General features: G+C 38.9%; 2 protein-coding genes across 3 annotated transcripts in view; one reads left to right on the top strand and one right to left on the bottom strand.

Moving 5' to 3' along the window:
- The first annotated feature begins 48 nt into the window (after positions 1–48).
- NDUFB7 (NADH:ubiquinone oxidoreductase subunit B7) lies at positions 49–4,531 on the top strand. The gene is made up of 3 exons (XM_026676938.2): positions 49–386; positions 3,456–3,627; positions 4,263–4,531. The coding sequence occupies exons 1-3, from the start codon at positions 275–277 to the stop codon at positions 4,357–4,359; spliced, it is 381 nt and encodes a 126-aa protein (XP_026532723.1). The 5' UTR covers positions 49–274; the 3' UTR covers positions 4,360–4,531.
- Positions 4,532–8,086: 3,555 nt separating this feature from the next.
- TECR (trans-2,3-enoyl-CoA reductase) overlaps positions 8,087–16,329 on the bottom strand; it is a 51,194-nt gene continuing 42,951 nt past the window's right edge. For both annotated transcript variants that reach the window (XM_026676937.2, XM_026676936.2), the window contains 3 exons: positions 16,208–16,296; positions 11,874–11,919; positions 8,087–10,752 (listed from right to left, as the gene is read on the bottom strand). In XM_026676937.2, coding sequence (XP_026532722.1) covers positions 10,625–10,752; positions 11,874–11,919; positions 16,208–16,296 — 263 coding nt within the window. In that variant the 3' untranslated portion in view covers positions 8,087–10,624. The remainder of the gene's footprint in view (positions 10,753–11,873; positions 11,920–16,207; positions 16,297–16,329) is intronic.

Genomic DNA, 16,329 nt, shown 5'->3' with positions numbered 1-16,329 from the left:
ACTCTGCCTTGCAGTTTTCTGTCTGTCTGTCGCGCAGCACTTGGGAAATAAAAAACCCACGCCGTGGTTTCATCGGCAACCAACTGCCGGGAGCTCCGGCCGTGACGCGCCAAGGCCGCGATGGAGCCCTCAGCGTTTCCAAGAGCCGAGCGCTTTTAAAGCGGACTCCGCGCCCTGTTCCGGTTCCGGGTGGGAGAAGGGGAAAAAAAAAAAACACCCAACAGCAGCAAACCACGGAAGCCAGCCGAAGCAGGGCGCAGAGTGCTTGGCGGAGATGGGGGCCCATTTAGGCCGCCGGTATTTGGGGGACTCGGAGGTGGAGCCCGACCCTTCCGCCTTGCCCACCTTCGATCCCCACTTCGGCCTCCCCGAGCGCAAGGAACGCGGTGAGCAGCGCCGGAGCGGGTCGCGAAGAAGGAAGGTCACCCCGCGCTGAGCTCCGCCCTTGTGGCTCCGAGAGTCCCGGGCTGGGCGGCCGGCAGCTCTGCGGAGCTGTTGCGAAACGTTGATCACGCAGCCTCTCCTGCCCCCCCTCTTTCCCCCCTTCTTCTTCTTTTGGTAACTCCGGCCGTGTCCTCCACCGGCTTCCCTCTCGGAATGATTCTGTTTTCCCCTTTCCATCGGCCACCCATGGGACACGGCGTGGAGTTTGTTCCCCCGGTTGCCTCTTTCTCAGCCGGTTTGCCTACGGGAGGCGTAGTTTATGTGCCGCTGAGAGCTAAATCGGTGTGGTGTGGTTGAGAAGCACGAAGTGGAGTAACCGGGGACCAGTTCTTCACTCAGCCTACCTTTTCGCACGAGACAAAAGTAGGCGAGCGATGCATGGGTTTTTTTCTGGCTCTCAGGAGAGGACCATTTCTTCTCGCCTCCTTAGATGCATGGGTTTTCTGGCTCTCAGGAGAGGATCGCCCCTTAATCAATGCATTGACGGGGACCCGAGGGATTCCATCTGCATCCAAGGTGCTTTTTCAAGAGGCCACTCGACTGGACTTTCTCGTTCTCCTTCGAAGACGTTTCGCTTCTCATTCAAGAAGCTTCTTCAGCACTGGATGAGAAGCGAAATGTCTTCAAAGAGAAACCAGAAAGTCCAGTTGCCTCTTCAGAAAGCACCTTTGGGACAACCATGACCTGGATGTCTGAGAATCTCCACAGCCAATTCCGTCTGCAGATTTCTGTCGAAAATGAGAACTAAGTGGTGGTATTTGGGGCATCCATTAGATGCTTACTATCTTCTAGTACTTCTATTATAAATACATTTAATCCAGTCCAATGGACTCTAGGTAGCTTGCAAAATAATATTACATCAAAACAATTTAAACAAAATTTACAAGACAGCTTGGACTAAAAACAACCATCCAAACAAACTACAAAGATCCCTCCCCTCCCAATACATTAACCTCAGGCCTGAGAGCAAAGGCAGGTTTTCTGGGCTGTTCAGAACTCCAGGAGAGAGGGTGCTCTCCATATCTGGAGACACTGTTCCAGAAGGTGGAAGGCTTTACAGAAAAGGTGCACTTTCTAATCTAGATCATACAAGATGGCAATCTTTAATAGAAGGACCTGGAATGCACCCATTCTAGAACATATCTGGCAAACAGAAACAATGGAAGAAATTCCTGCCACAATTCAATGTGAATCCTTTCTCACAGCCACACCTGCTCAGTTATGTTTACATCCTCACAAGTCTTTGAAATAATTTGGGCTGAAAGATAATGAGTCATTGTGCACAATGAAATTGATTACTAGCCTTGGTATTGACAAATTATTGTTCTCCTGTCAATAAAACTGGTTAGAAACTTCTGTAATTCATCTATACAGCCAGTAATAGGATCATACTACAAAATATCCTGGGTGCACTCCAGTTATATACAGAGTTAAGGCAATGATATATATCTGCCTGAAATACACATATGATGCCTTTGATTTGACATCTGTTGATACATTTGGAGAATATATCACATCTCTTCTTTGGCTCTCTTTTCCAAGATTATTCAGCTCCTTCCATTTCTCTTCATAGCACTTAATTTCTAGTCCCCCGATTATTACTACTGTTGCTGTTCTCTAAACCTCTTCCAATATTTTTGGATTAAGTGTGATACATAAACTGAACATTATATCGTGAGGTAGGAATTGATCTATGCAAAATAAGCTGGAAAAACTTTCCTGTGATTTGGAAATTATGCTTTTGTCATTGGTGGTGCAATCTGAAATTTCATTTGCCTTTTTTTGTAATTCCTGGCTATTGATCAGTTTACAACTGGCTACTATTTTAATCTTTTTACAAATACTCTTAGAACTATTCTCCATCTATATCTGTTCATCTTTCTCATAAGTGAAATTTTGCATATGTCTATGTTAAATTTCATCCTATTACATTTAGCCATTTCTCTAATCCAATGGTTCTCAAACTGCTCATTTTTAGTGGTCTGTGGGGTCCATTAGATCAGTGATCCCCACGGACCGGTGGTTGGGGACCCCTGCATTAGATAGTCCACCCCATATTAACCCGAGTCATTGGTCCAGAGCTTACTTGTTGCTTCTACCTTCATTCCTGTTCATCACCAGTTAGCTAGTTCATAACGATGCATCAGTGGCTGACAAAAAAATTATTGAAGGAAATGAGTGATAATATAATAACGTTAGTATTACAATTCAGAAATCTGATAATGCTGAGTAGGTCTCAAGTGCATTTTTATCAGCAAAATATGCTAATGCTGTTACGGAATAGAGCACAAAAATAACTCAAGTGGTAAACATTTTTGTATAAAATCTAATTTTAAAAGGATTTTAAAAATGCAAAGGACAGGAAGACATATTTAAATACAATTATAATCAGTAGTTTGATTTTCTCCAAAATATTCAACTTCCATGCTCCTAAAGTCATAGGGTAAGTGTATTCTTTACATGCTTGGTCCTTGCTTCTTCTTAATTTCTGTTTAGTAGATCGCAGTTATAGAAAGTTTTGCAAAATGCTCAAAATGCTTTTGTTTCCTAGGATATTAGCTACCAATTTTGTATAAGCTTTTTCACCCGAGTCAATAATAAAGACTTTGAAAAGTACTTCTTGACAGACTAATTTAACTTTTTTACCATTGAGTAACTTCTTTAATAAATTGTGGGAGTGATAGAGACACGATACAATAAAGCACTTAATAAATACCTTATGACATTCTTATTAATAAGCTGATTAAGCATGGGCTGAATGGCATAACTGAATGATTGCATGTCTGATTTCAAAATGTTACTCAAAGAACACTCATCAATAATTCCTCATCAGATTAGTGTGGTTTGTAAATTTTAATTGAACAGGTTCTTGAACGTAACTTACTGAACATGCTTTCAAAAGCAGCTTTTACAGCATCTGTCAGAGAATTCCAAATGGTGGTTCTTGAAGAACTTCCATTTAGATTTTAATCTTCCTTTCCATCTTTTCCTCCTTCCATTTTCTCCTACAGTGATGATGGCAACACATCAAGAGATGAACGATGCCCAGATTCCTTACAAATTCCGGGATTATTGTGCTCATCACTACATAATGTGGATGAAGTGCAAACGTGACAAATATCCTTTTTCAATCAATGGGTGCAAACATGAGGCACATGAGTGGAATTACTGTGAGCATCTGGAGTAAGTCAAAGCTATGGCTTTTATCTGCTTGGTTGCTATATTTTGTCCTTTATTCTTCATTCTGTAAATTAACTGTGTTTCAGGGATTAGAAACTACCCTGGATTAGAAGTAATGCCTCTAAATATCCCTGTAATTCCTTTATGAAATGTGTTCTGTTCAACAATTCAAAAATTCAACAAGTCTTCAAAAAAGTAGCATAAGATATTGGGGTGGGATGGGAGATTATAAATGCTACCATGATATGAGTATGAAAGAGATCATGATAGTCAACCAAGTAGTTTTATCTTAACGCTAACAAGCTTTGATTTAATTTTAAAGCACTTTGCCCGGATGGAAAAGGGCAGTAATCACTGACCTAAGCAAAATTATGTGCGTGAGCATAATTATTTATAAATTAATTAATTAATTCTATTCTTCTTTAGCATGCGTAAAGAACTTTAAGAAAAATACCACACTAAAACCTTGATTGTAGAAGATAAATCTGGGGAGCAATCTGCCTCAGTGATAAAATGTCTGATATTTTAAATATGAAATAAAATTATGGCATTCAAGCCAATTAACATGCAGCAATAAAAGCCTGGTTTAGTAGGGCAAAAGATTTGGACTGACTTATTACTTGTATCCTTTGTGTTAGCTATGTTATGCGCATGAAAGAATTTGAACGAGAACGGCGTTTGCTGGCTAGGAAGAAGCGCATCGAAGAACAGGCGAAAATTACCATAGAAGCCTAATTAATTTGGGGTGCTTCTCCTCCCTCTTAAAAGAAACTTCTGGACTTGTTATATTGAAAACAATAAAAAACATTATGTCACAGTTGGGTCTCAGATGTTCACTGTGATTCCTACAACGAAATGAATGAATGCACATCTTGGACCTACGCTAATAAATGTTCATAAATGCCAAGGATCTGTAAGTATCTTCTTGTTGGGAGTCCTAATCTTGCATTACCAGTTCTGGCAATTGTGCCAATGAAATGTGTCTAGTTAAGTTCAGATGGAACTGTATAATCTAGTTACTTTTATATTTTCTCTGTATTCATCAACGTAAGCTTGCAGTTTCATTCTGGATGAAGGCAGTGGCTTCTGAATGTTACATTTGTTTACATTCTATGCATTTACATCTCTTCATACACAAGCAAAGTTCCTTTTACAAAAGTTGGAACTTTTGGAAATGATGAGTGCTGGAGTCCAAAGGGCAGTCGATTATGCTAAATACCCAAGAATTGTTCTGCCTCATGTGAAATAAGAAATAATAGTGGAACATTTTGGGCTGCAGGTCTGGAGATTGTACATCCTGACTGAATTACTTTATTATTTATTTAAAACATTTGTTTCCAGGAAGGAAACATTGAACATCCTAGTAGAATCAGGACATAAATTACTGTAGTGAGGCTATCTCAGTCATAACTGATATACTAGCCTGAACTGATGAAGGTGCCACATGCCATTTGTGCTACAGAGGATAATTATGCTTGTAATGTCAAAGATGGATACAGAAGCATCTCTTATGAATTAGATCTTCCAGGTGAACGCTATGTCTTTTGTCTGGACTGAACATCTATTTTTTGGCTTCAGCTAATCAATTTCTATACCCAGGCACTGACTAGCAATGCCAATGCTTTACTTCAGTGACAAAGGAAATAAAGTATGTGTCATCACTACTATATATTATCCACATACTCTATATTGTACACCTTCAGTGACTTGAGAAAGTTTCCCTGAAAATAAGACCTATCCCAAAAATAAGACCTAGCATATTTACATGTGCACCTAATATAAGTCCTACCCACACAATAAGTCCTACTTAAGAGCCTGCACAGCTGGCCACACACCCATTACATCTGGTTGCTCATGGTTTCACAGCCATGAGGCAAGGTGGGAGCTGCCCACGTGCCCCGCACTGGCTTACCTCAGGGCTCCATGCCCCGATACCTGCCTCGCAACGGCAGCACCACCAACCATGTGTAGCAGGAGCCCACATGGCCACCGGCCCAGCACTTCCGCTTGCTTACAGCCACAACGGAGCAGGAGGCTGAGCAATGTGTGAGTACCTTGGTCATGAGGCGAGGCATGGATGGCCTGGCTGTGGGGGCTCTGAGGTAAGCCATTGCGGAGCACATGAGGCAGCTCTACACACCCTGGCTTCTCCATGAGCAAGCAGAAGTGGGCTTCCCATATGTAGAAAAAAAATAAGACCCCTCCCCCAACCCAAATAAGCCCTAGTGCTTATTTTGGGGCCCAAAAGAAAAGACACGGTCTTATTTTCGGGGAAACATGGGTAGTATCTTGTGGAACCTTATAATATTAGCAACATGGAGTAAGCGGAAATCCTCCAACAATACTTTCTGGAGATGACCACCCATGAATAAATGGATCCATTCTAAGGCTGTTCCATCTATATCAAGTTCAGACAACTTCTCCCAGAAGTATAACATGATTGCTGGAGTTAGGAGCCATTGAGAAGTGTGGCAGAATCAACACGGTACTATTCACTATCTCTCCCTTGGCAAAGCTCATCCACAGAGCAACTGAAATAGTTTCAATGCTGAAACAGAGTCAAAGCCCATACTGAATTGACCTGGAAAATTTATTTCATTTGTCTGACTCTATAATCAGTCACCATACACTTTTAATACTTTGATCAGAATTTGTCCCTAGCTAATATTGAGACTTAAAAAAAAATGAATGGCATCTTTCTATGAGGGATCACTCCTTATAATAAGACAGGTATGAACTGGACTTAGCTGAATACTGTCAATTACGGTCATAAGTTGAGGGCTTTCTGTATCTAGAGCCAGTTTGTTTATCAGTTCAAAGACTAAGCTAGAAAGTGGGAGACCATGAGTTCAAGGTCCGCTTTAGCCATGAAAGCCGGCTGGGTGGCTTTGGGCCAGTCACACATTCAGTTCAACCCACCTCACAGACCTCTTGTGGAGAAAATAAGAGGAGGAAGGTGTGTTGGGTATGTTTGCCACTTTGAGTTATATAGAAATAATAAAGGTGGGAAACAAATAAAATGCCTCTAGTTACGCCAAACCAAAAATTGAGAAAAGCTCCATTAGATGACACTGAAAGGATGCAAAGTGGAGGGAAAGTCTCTTCATGTCTTCCACCAAAATATTCAGTAGTCTGGAATTTGATCAAATTTGAGAGGTTTCCCTCCATCTGCTTTTTAGCTATCTCACAACCTGTTGCATAGCCTAGCTAGTGGAAATGTATAGTAGAGGCTGAAGAAGCTCTGCACCATGGTAACGGATGGTCAGATTTTTATTATTCCCCAATCTGGCATTTGGTAAGAGCACTGATAGGCCATTAAGAAAGCCAGTATGTTTACCCAGCTGAGCAAGGATATAACCAGTAGTTGAGAAAGGTATCTGCATCAGACCAAATATTCCACCTAGTCCCCTCCAAAGACCTCTGGGACTAATTGGAAGGAGCACCCAAGTACTCAGGCTGAGCAGTAATACAGGCTATAGTTGACAGCAGAACCAAAACATGGGATATTACTAATGGTGATGGCAAAGTTGCTGTAAGTCCAGTCATGCAGCTGCTGTGCTTATAAGTAGATTGCATGTGGCCTTGAAAGTTTCTTGTGTAGTATGTCCAAGCTGCATTTCTCATCTTGTGTAAACATTAACAATTATGCTTCCGCCAATTTACTGTTTGATGAATTCTGTGTGATTTTTCAAAGGGAGAAGTCATGTGGGATGACTTTTCTTTCAAATGAGTCTTTTCATGTACAGTATATTTCAAGGATTCTTTTTTCTATCCCATCCTTCAACTGGGTAGGCTTCTGGGAATGGGGGATACTGTTCTATCCAATTTTACTCGTGTTTAGTTAGTTCTGAAGGTAAAAGCTCATCTATAGCCGAGTACAACATGAGGTGCAATCATCCCACAATACTTGAGCACCCAAAGGTATTTTGCTGGGTACTATTGGCAGGTGAGGATGAGATAATACAAAATATAGGTGTTCAAAATATTTATTTGGAAATACAGCTCATTGGCGAGAAGTTTTTCACTCAATGTATTTATATTTATAGTCAGTCCTACCTGATGTATCATTTTTTCACATGAAAGAGTAATATTTTATGGCCTATGATTCCTCTGCTCATCCTATTACCTGGTCTACATATCAAAGTGAGCGAATCTGAACTGGGGAGCCCAATTCTGTGGTCAACCTCCAGTTGCAATTTGTAAGATAAGTCACACAAGACTCTCAAATCCTAACTTTAAATTTTCCTAGCCAGTAAGCAGTCCCATTCTCCTTATGCAACTACTGTATAATCTGTTAGGAATCCAATGTCCATATAAGATTATACAGTTTCTGGTCCAATTAATTTCTAATGAAGTGATATAATAGAGATGTCCATTCTTACCTGCAGTCTTCCCCAATGTGTGAAAAAAGTCCTTCAATGTATAATTCCATGCTTTAAAAAAACAATCTGAGACTGTCTAGTGGCTGGATTATTTTTTATTGGTTAGTTTAAATAAAGTTCCACATAAAATGGATTATAGCAAAAAGTCAGTGGCTCATTTAATAGCAGCCTCGGAGCCCAGGTTTCAGATATCACTGCTCACATGCAGCATAACCTAAGACTATGACAAACATTCATCTTGATTGTGAACATATACGTTTAGAATCGAGTTCCACTCTACTTCAAATGGGGCTTCCTTCAAATTAAATACACAAGTAGTCCTCATTTACTAGCCACTCATTCAGAAAATCATTTGAAGTTGGAATGGCGTTCAACAAGTGGAACTTATGACCAATCCTTGAAGTTCTAGCCTTCGCAGTGCTCCATGGTCATGTGATCATGATTCAGGGACTTGGCAACTGCTTGTATTACCACAATTGCAGCATCCTGTTTTCAGATTATTGCCATTTACAATTTTCCCTACTAGCTTCCCAAAAGCAAAATCAATGGGGAAGCCAGCGAGGAAGGTTGCATGCTATTTTAGTAAGTCCCCCAGCCTTCTTGCCACATCGTGTATCCCACAACCTTCTTACGCTCACAGTCTGTTGCCCCAACCACTCTCCACCCCCCTAAGCCTCCTCCAAATCACAACCTGCACCAATCCTCCCAGCTTCCCATTCTGGTCCTTACGTGAAATTCCTACCACTTCCCACTTAACCTGCGTATCAATGACAGCAAGTGGGGTTCCTAGAATTGTCATTGTTAAGCGGTGTGGCTACCTGATGTTACACTTTGCAACTACATTGCTTAGCAATGGTAATCCCACTTCCCAGTTGCCATCATACTCCAAAGACTACCTGCATGCACTATCACAACCTTGGTAATAATGACAAACAGAAAAATAAACAACCTCCTCTCAAAAAGACAGTCCAAACCTAAGAGCCTTCAGTTATCAGCTTTGGAAGCCATATTAGTACCAGAAGTTAGACTCTGTTGGAGTCGAGTTTTTCTGGAACGCTGACACCAGTTCTGTAACACTGAATATTTTTATAGAAGGAATAATAAATATTTGTTTCCTTATCTCTTAAGTGCTAGAAATATTTACAAATTTCAAAGCAGACTTCTCCCCCACCCCCAAATTGCTCAGTGCACTTGTAAATATACAAATTGAGTAAGTGATTCAAATGATGCAATCTGTAGCATTTATCTAACTATATTGGTATTGATCATTCTTCCATTTAATGGACAACTAGAAGAAACACTTCCTTTCATCATCTGATCCATTAAATCAAAGTTTCACTTGTATATCTCCATAGTTGCCCTTCAGTGGGCCTGTGTTACAGAAAGTTACACAATTTTTGCTAGTTAGGTACAAGACTGTATTTGTTAGTCCTGCATTTCAAGAACCTCTTAACTAAAAAAAGCCTACCATCACACAAAACTGAGTCACTTCAAGTATACATCTCTACTTGGAAGATGTTGTTCATAAGATTCTACTAGGAAAAGGAAAAACACGTGGATGACAAGTGGCCAATTTGTATGGTGGTCAGGACTGAAACAACCTATGTAACACCAAAGCTACTACTTCATAACTAATTGGTTTCCTTTTCTTCACAGCAGGGAATTTGCCATGTCATAATTTAGCTTATAACAGATGATGAAATAATGTGTTCTGCCCTTATGAAATTACTTGTAATGTCATTCAGTTGAGCCATTTTCAATTTTGGTTTCAAGCACAAATGCCTGCTAGTTGAACAAGGGTTAAAAAGGGACACAAGACCATCCTATAAAAGAGAAGTTAGCATTGCCACTGATCTTAGTTTATTTCCCTCCAGAAAATTTTTTTTTACAATTTTTTAGTACCAAGCATCACTCCACAATAAAAAAAATAGCAATAATATTTACCACAACTGAATTAATAGGCTGTGCTGTGCTTTGAATGCAAATGTAAATGAAAAACAGTGTTTTGTACCACATAGGGCCATGATGACTGCATCAGTCTGCAACTCCTTAATGCAACCATGCCTTTTCCTGGGTCTTTCCATCCCAGGAAAGACACATTTGGTTTAGGAATGGCACAATGCATTCCAAGGCACTTTTACGCTTTCATATCCAAAGTGGACAAACGCAGTGGACAACTTTTCTAAAATTATTATTAATAAGGACTAGGGTTAAGATTGCTATTCCTTGACCTCACTTTTGGCAAAGTCCAGCTGCCAAGGCTCCATTTAGGGTACCTGCTCTTACAAATATGCCTATGCCTAGCAGCTGTTCAACTTTTCACCCTGTAAAACTGAATTGTTCCCTCTGTTCTTGTTGCAGTATTTGGCTTCATGGTAACTGTAGGGAAGTGTTATTCTAAGTCAAATGTGGTTTTGGAATAGGGACAATGGACAAAGATGATGGAGGAAGGGGCAATTTAACTTTAAAAAGAAAGGAATTGCAACCCCCCCCCCCAAAAAAAAACACCATTGTGGACAGTGAAAAAAACCCCTGTTTTAGACTCCATTAACAGCTGCTCAAGAAGATAAAAAAATGAAGCTACCAGCCTAGTTTGATATGTTAGTGCAGAAAGAGGCTTAGAGCAGAAAAGGGACGATAGGCGAACGTAGGGGTGGGTAATCTCGGAACTCCTTCAGGTAACTTCGGTGTTTTCCCTTTGCCCAAATGGTCATTTGAATAAATCCAACCAAGGAAAACAGAGCCACTGTTGACAAACAAAAAAGTGTGTAATGTTATTAGATATTCAGAAAAGCAGCCTCTCTCTGGGCAGAAAGACAGAAAAAAATTAAAACATTTAACATTGATTCCTTTGCCAAATGTATTACAGGTGGTCCTCGACTTACAGCAGTTTCTTTAGTGATTGTTTAGAGTCACAATAGCACTGAAAAAAAGTGACTTATGATCATTTTTCACACTTACAATCATTGCAGTATCCTCATGGTCACATAATCAAAATTCAGACACTTGGCAACTAGTTCAAATTTATGATGATTGCAGTGTCCTGGGGTCATGTGATCACTTTCTGCAACTTTTTGATAAGCAAAGTCAAGGAGGAAGCCAAATTCACTTAACTACGGTGGTACTAACTTAACACCTGCAATGATTCACTTAACAACCGGGGCAAGAAAAGTCGTGAAATAGGACAAAATTCACTTAACTGTCTCACTTAGCAACATAAAGTTTGGGCTCAATTGTTGTCATAAGTTAAGGACTAGCTGTACATCTTTTAAAGAGGAGACTACGAAAATAGAAAATACTACCAAAGATCTTATATTACATTGGATACTTGTCTTGGGGAATACCATCTAATTTTGCCCATTGTTTAATATAGATACTCCAGAGCTAAAGCATCCCTAACAAATGGAAAATAGATTTTGTAAAATATGAGGTAGCCTTCAGGTTTACTATTCTAGCAAGTGGCAGCATCTTTCATTATTTCCTACACTACATAATGAATGAGAACATCTTCAACTCCTGTGTGCCTTGGTAAAACAAAGTAAAGGCAATGAAGAAAGAGATTAAGCAGAAGAGTGCATAGCTGCTGGCATCCCTCTTAGTAAAGGGATGAAGTTTACTTTAACACAGAAGCTGTAATTTACTGAGCTCTTGTAATCTTATGTGGATCTTTGCTGAAAGGGGCAAGATATTTCTCCTGTTTTAAATGCATAGACCCTAATCTACTTGGCAATAAAGAACAGTTCTAATAGAAAAATTGGGAAGGGCCAGAAAGAATAAAAATACATAACCATATTTCATAATCATTGCTTAATAAAATTCTTATTAAAAGTGACTCCAACAAAGATCTAACCTATTACCAGGACTTACCTGGAAGGCACTGAGTCATTATGGCAAAGCCAATCCAAGACCCTACCTGGAAAAGAAAGCATCAAGACTACGTCAAGAAAAATATTAAGACTTTCTAGGCTTGAGCATTGCATTCTTCAGCTAGAGTAAACATATAGCACAGTCCTACTTTGAAGGATGAAGACCCAACCCATGCACAAATCCCAACTGTGTCTCTGTACTTGCACTGAAAACTTTCCCATAAATTTTCTAGCCCATCTATATGGTAGATTAGTGTGTAGGTAGAAGGAAATACCTAATGTTCACATGAGTACAACCATCAGTGTCAAAACAGGCCTGAAGATTTTGTAGTACAAATTGTACTCTCTTAGCTTAAGTATAAGTACTATTTTTAGCACCATGAAACCAAAGTTATTTCTTTCTGCAAAACCAGAGTGAGAAAAATGTAGAAGAAATGGGACTTTGCCAGGGGGGTTTAACAAGAAGTTCCAAGGTCATTTTTAGTATATGAAGTTAATTTTTAGTATTTTATAGTTATTGTTTTGAGAGTATTGTAAGGCAACTTGAGTCTGCTGATTAAGTGGGATATGTTATTAAATATCTAATAAATTTGGTATCCAAGTAAACAATATGCAAACAAAACAATGCACACACAAATAATACAAATAAAATATACGCCTTGTACTGATGGAATCTTAAAAAATAAAAATGAATTGACTGCTGTTGTAATCTATAATGTTTGTAACATATTGCTACTGAATTCCTGCCTTAAGATCAAAGAAAGGGACAGAGATAAGAACAGTTATGTAGTTGGTGGCCGACTATTAAAAATTGAAATTGAAACGATTGTATGCCAACCACACATGCTGACTTGTGAAGTGTGATCAATGCCATCATGTACAGTAAGAGTATGTTGAGTGAACAAAGATGTGTGACAGAATAACTACCAATCAACTCAAGTCCATTGACAGTTATCTCTTCCTTCTAATATATGTGAGCACAAATGGTACTATTAGAAACAAATCCTAATGAAAATCAAATAAAAATGCTCAAGACCCTGGAGCCATTATAGTGTTCTCATTCATGCCGATAGGAGAAATTTGCTTTCAAGAACCATGGGCTTAATTGTCTGGGTGACTGACTGTTGATATGATATGGATGGTATCACAAGGGCTGGTAAAAATACTTTTGGTTGAAACAAAGCAAAATTTATTGGTATGGATTTAAACTGAATCCTATGGATGTTAGAAATAAAAACCTAAAATAAAAACGTACACACTGTAGAGAGTAAAATATTGGTGTAATTTATTTTCTTCCATCTGTCCTGCTCTCAGAGACTGCCTGGACAAGTGCCTCTGGTTTTCTTGGCAATGTTTTTAAGAAATGTTTGGCCACTGCCTCTTTTCTAGGGCTGAGTGAAAGTGACCACCCACTGGCTTTGTGCCAAGGCAGGACTAGAAGTCACAATCTCCTGGTTTCTAGCTTGATGCTTTAACTACAACATCAAACTAGAATGATAAATCAGATTCACACCAGAAACAATGCCTCATAGCTTTCACTACCTATGCACTAATGCATAGAAGAGTAGAAAATGAACCATGTGAGCCATAGTACTAGAAGAAAAATATGATTAAATAAATATAGCACAGACGCCCTGGCATCAGTTATATATTAAGACTTAGCAACTGAAGGGCTGTTCAAAATAAAAAACAACAAAGTAGGAGGAGACACTGGAGAACAAAATCAGCTTTTCAGTGAAAATGGCAAAAAAATCAACAATTACTCAGCTCCTATTTTGTCTCCATTTTTCCAAGAAAAAAGGTTATGTGTCTTCCACTATTAAATGTAAAGACAGTATGAACAGAGGACTGAAGCTTGAGGCTGACAAATATATTGTCAGCCAGTATCTATTCATTTCAAATGAGTACACCTTTCATATTTCCTAAAATGCAATGCATTTGGATGTGAAAAATGTTGCTGATGGACAGGCTGAACTCTGAGAAATTCTACAGAACAGATGGCATATGACTCAATGAGCTTAGATGTGTTCCTATTTCAGGAAAGGAGAAAGGATCCAGGGGATTACACACTAGTCTAATAGGTGGGAAGATCTGAGAGCTGATCTTAAAGAGATAAATTAAAAAATACATTGCAAACAAGGTAATAATTAAAATAATTAAAAGACACTAGCATGAATTTGGTAAGAACAAGTTTCATCACACTAACATTATCTCATTCTTTTATTGGGTAATTTTCTTAGCCAATCTGGGAATGCTATAGATTTAATGTATCTTGACTTCAGCCAAGTCTTTCACAGAGTATCCCATGACATTCTGATTAACAAGATAGTTAAGTGTGAATGGGATGACATGACAAGTGGATACACAGCTTCTCAAAAAACAACTTCAAAGAACAGAACGATACATTTAATGGGATCCAAAATGGGCTCTCTTTATTCTTCCATTTTTAAAAATTACTTGGGGTAACTTAATAATTTTCAAACAATCTTGATAGGTTGCAGAAATGAATATTTTCTGCTCATGAATGAGTATGAGGTGAGTGCAAAATGGGCAAAATCAATGTTATGGCCTATCAAAGAAATATAGTTTGAGATGATGAGAGATAATTGTTCTACTTTACTTAGTTAGACCCCAGTATATCCAATTTATAAAATATAGAATCATAAGGAAGGAAGGGAATCCTTGGAGGTCTTCTAGCTCAAACCCCTTCCCAAGGACAAATGGTTGTCCAATCTTTTCTTGAATACCTCCAGTGTTCAACTCTGGGAGGCAAACTGTTCCATTGAATCTCATTGTCAGGAAATTCCTCCTTATTTTCAGGTTGGATTTCCCTCTGATAAACTTTCATCCTTTGCTTCTTGTTCTGCCCTGAGGTACTATGGAGAATAAATTAACACCCTCTTTCCACTGACAGCTCTTCAAGTATTGGAAGACTGTTACCATGTCATGCCTAAACCTTCTCTTTGTTTGGCTAAACATACCAAGCTCCCTTAGTTGTTCTTTATATGATTTAGCCTCCCCCTTATCATCTCTGTTGCTCTTCTCTGTATTTTTTGTGTGTCCTGGTAATCAGAAGTAGACATAGTATTCCAAATATGGCTTCAGTAGTACAGTAGGGAAAGATACTATCTCTTCCACGATCTTGATACAATCCCTCTGTTGATGCAACCAAGGACAACTGCAGCACACTGCTGATTCATACTTAAGCAGTGATCCACCAGAACACCTAGATCCCTCTCATAGTTAATACTATTGAGCCTCATAGTTAATACTGTTGAGGTTACTGTCTATCCTGTACCAGTGCATCTGGTTCTTCTTTATTAAGTGCAGGACCTTGCTTTTCTCATCACTGAGCTGCATCTTGTTGGATGGGGCCCAATGATCAAGTCTGTCAAGATCTTGAACCTCAAAGGGTTAACAATTCGTCCCCCAACTTGATGTCATCTGCAAATTTGATGAGTGCCTTATTTATTAATTAAATTTATTTGCTGCCCATCTTGTATCCAACAACTCTAGGCAGCTGAAGATGATTTATGAAGCTGTGAACAGTACTGGGCCCAAGATAGAACCCTGCATACTTCCCTTCACATTGATGTATTTGCATTGAGGATTACACACTTAGTGTGGTTGGTCAGCCAACTGCAAATCCATCTGGTGACGGTGCTCTCTATCCCACATTGTTCTATCTTACCAAGAAGTAGTCTGTGTCTACTATATCAAATATCTTCTTAAGTTGATTCTGGGTACTATATCTCACAAAGCATTCAGAGAAACTATAACAGATTCAAAGAAATGTAAGAAGCATGATCAAGGGACTAAAACGAAGTTATATAATAAGGATTTCAAGTAATTGAGAATTTTTAACTTTCAGAGAAGACAAGTAACTATCATATCTCCCCTCAAATGTCTGAAGGATTATCATATACAAGATCACAACCTACTTTCTACCATTCTAGAATGCAAAATAATGATTTCAAATTACAGGAATGAATAGATATTATCACTGATTTTTTTTTTGAAAAAGGCTATTCTGAATGAGTAAGTCAGCAGTGGAACCAATTGCTGAGAGAAGGAATCAGGTCCACTTTGCTGGATGATTCAAGATGAAACTAGATTTCCATCTGTCATGAAGTTTCAATTTAAGTCAAAGGTGGAGGAAGCTTCTGAGCAACAAGAATTAATCATTCAATTAAAAGACAGATAAAAGTAATGCTTTTCAGATTATTTGCCTAGATATTGTCACTATACCTATATGTTTCCTATGAAGCAGAATTCATTAATAAAATACAGATTTAAGCGTCCATAATTTGTTCCAAAGCTAAAACACAGTCATACCTCATAAGTATAATTGGGACAAGAGACCAGCAAGAAAAGCCATGTAAATGGGTTCCTCGTGGGGAATGGGATCTTCCTGGCCTTTGAACCTGGAAGAAATCATAAGAATGTTTATTGAGACA

The sequence above is a fragment of the Notechis scutatus genome, chromosome 2 (assembly GCF_049901735.1).
Source record: "Notechis scutatus isolate UNSWTSFEM ecotype Mainland chromosome 2, rNotScu1.2, whole genome shotgun sequence".
Classification (NCBI taxonomy): Eukaryota; Metazoa; Chordata; class Lepidosauria; order Squamata; family Elapidae; genus Notechis; species Notechis scutatus.
This window is presented reverse-complemented; position numbering and strand designations above follow the sequence as displayed.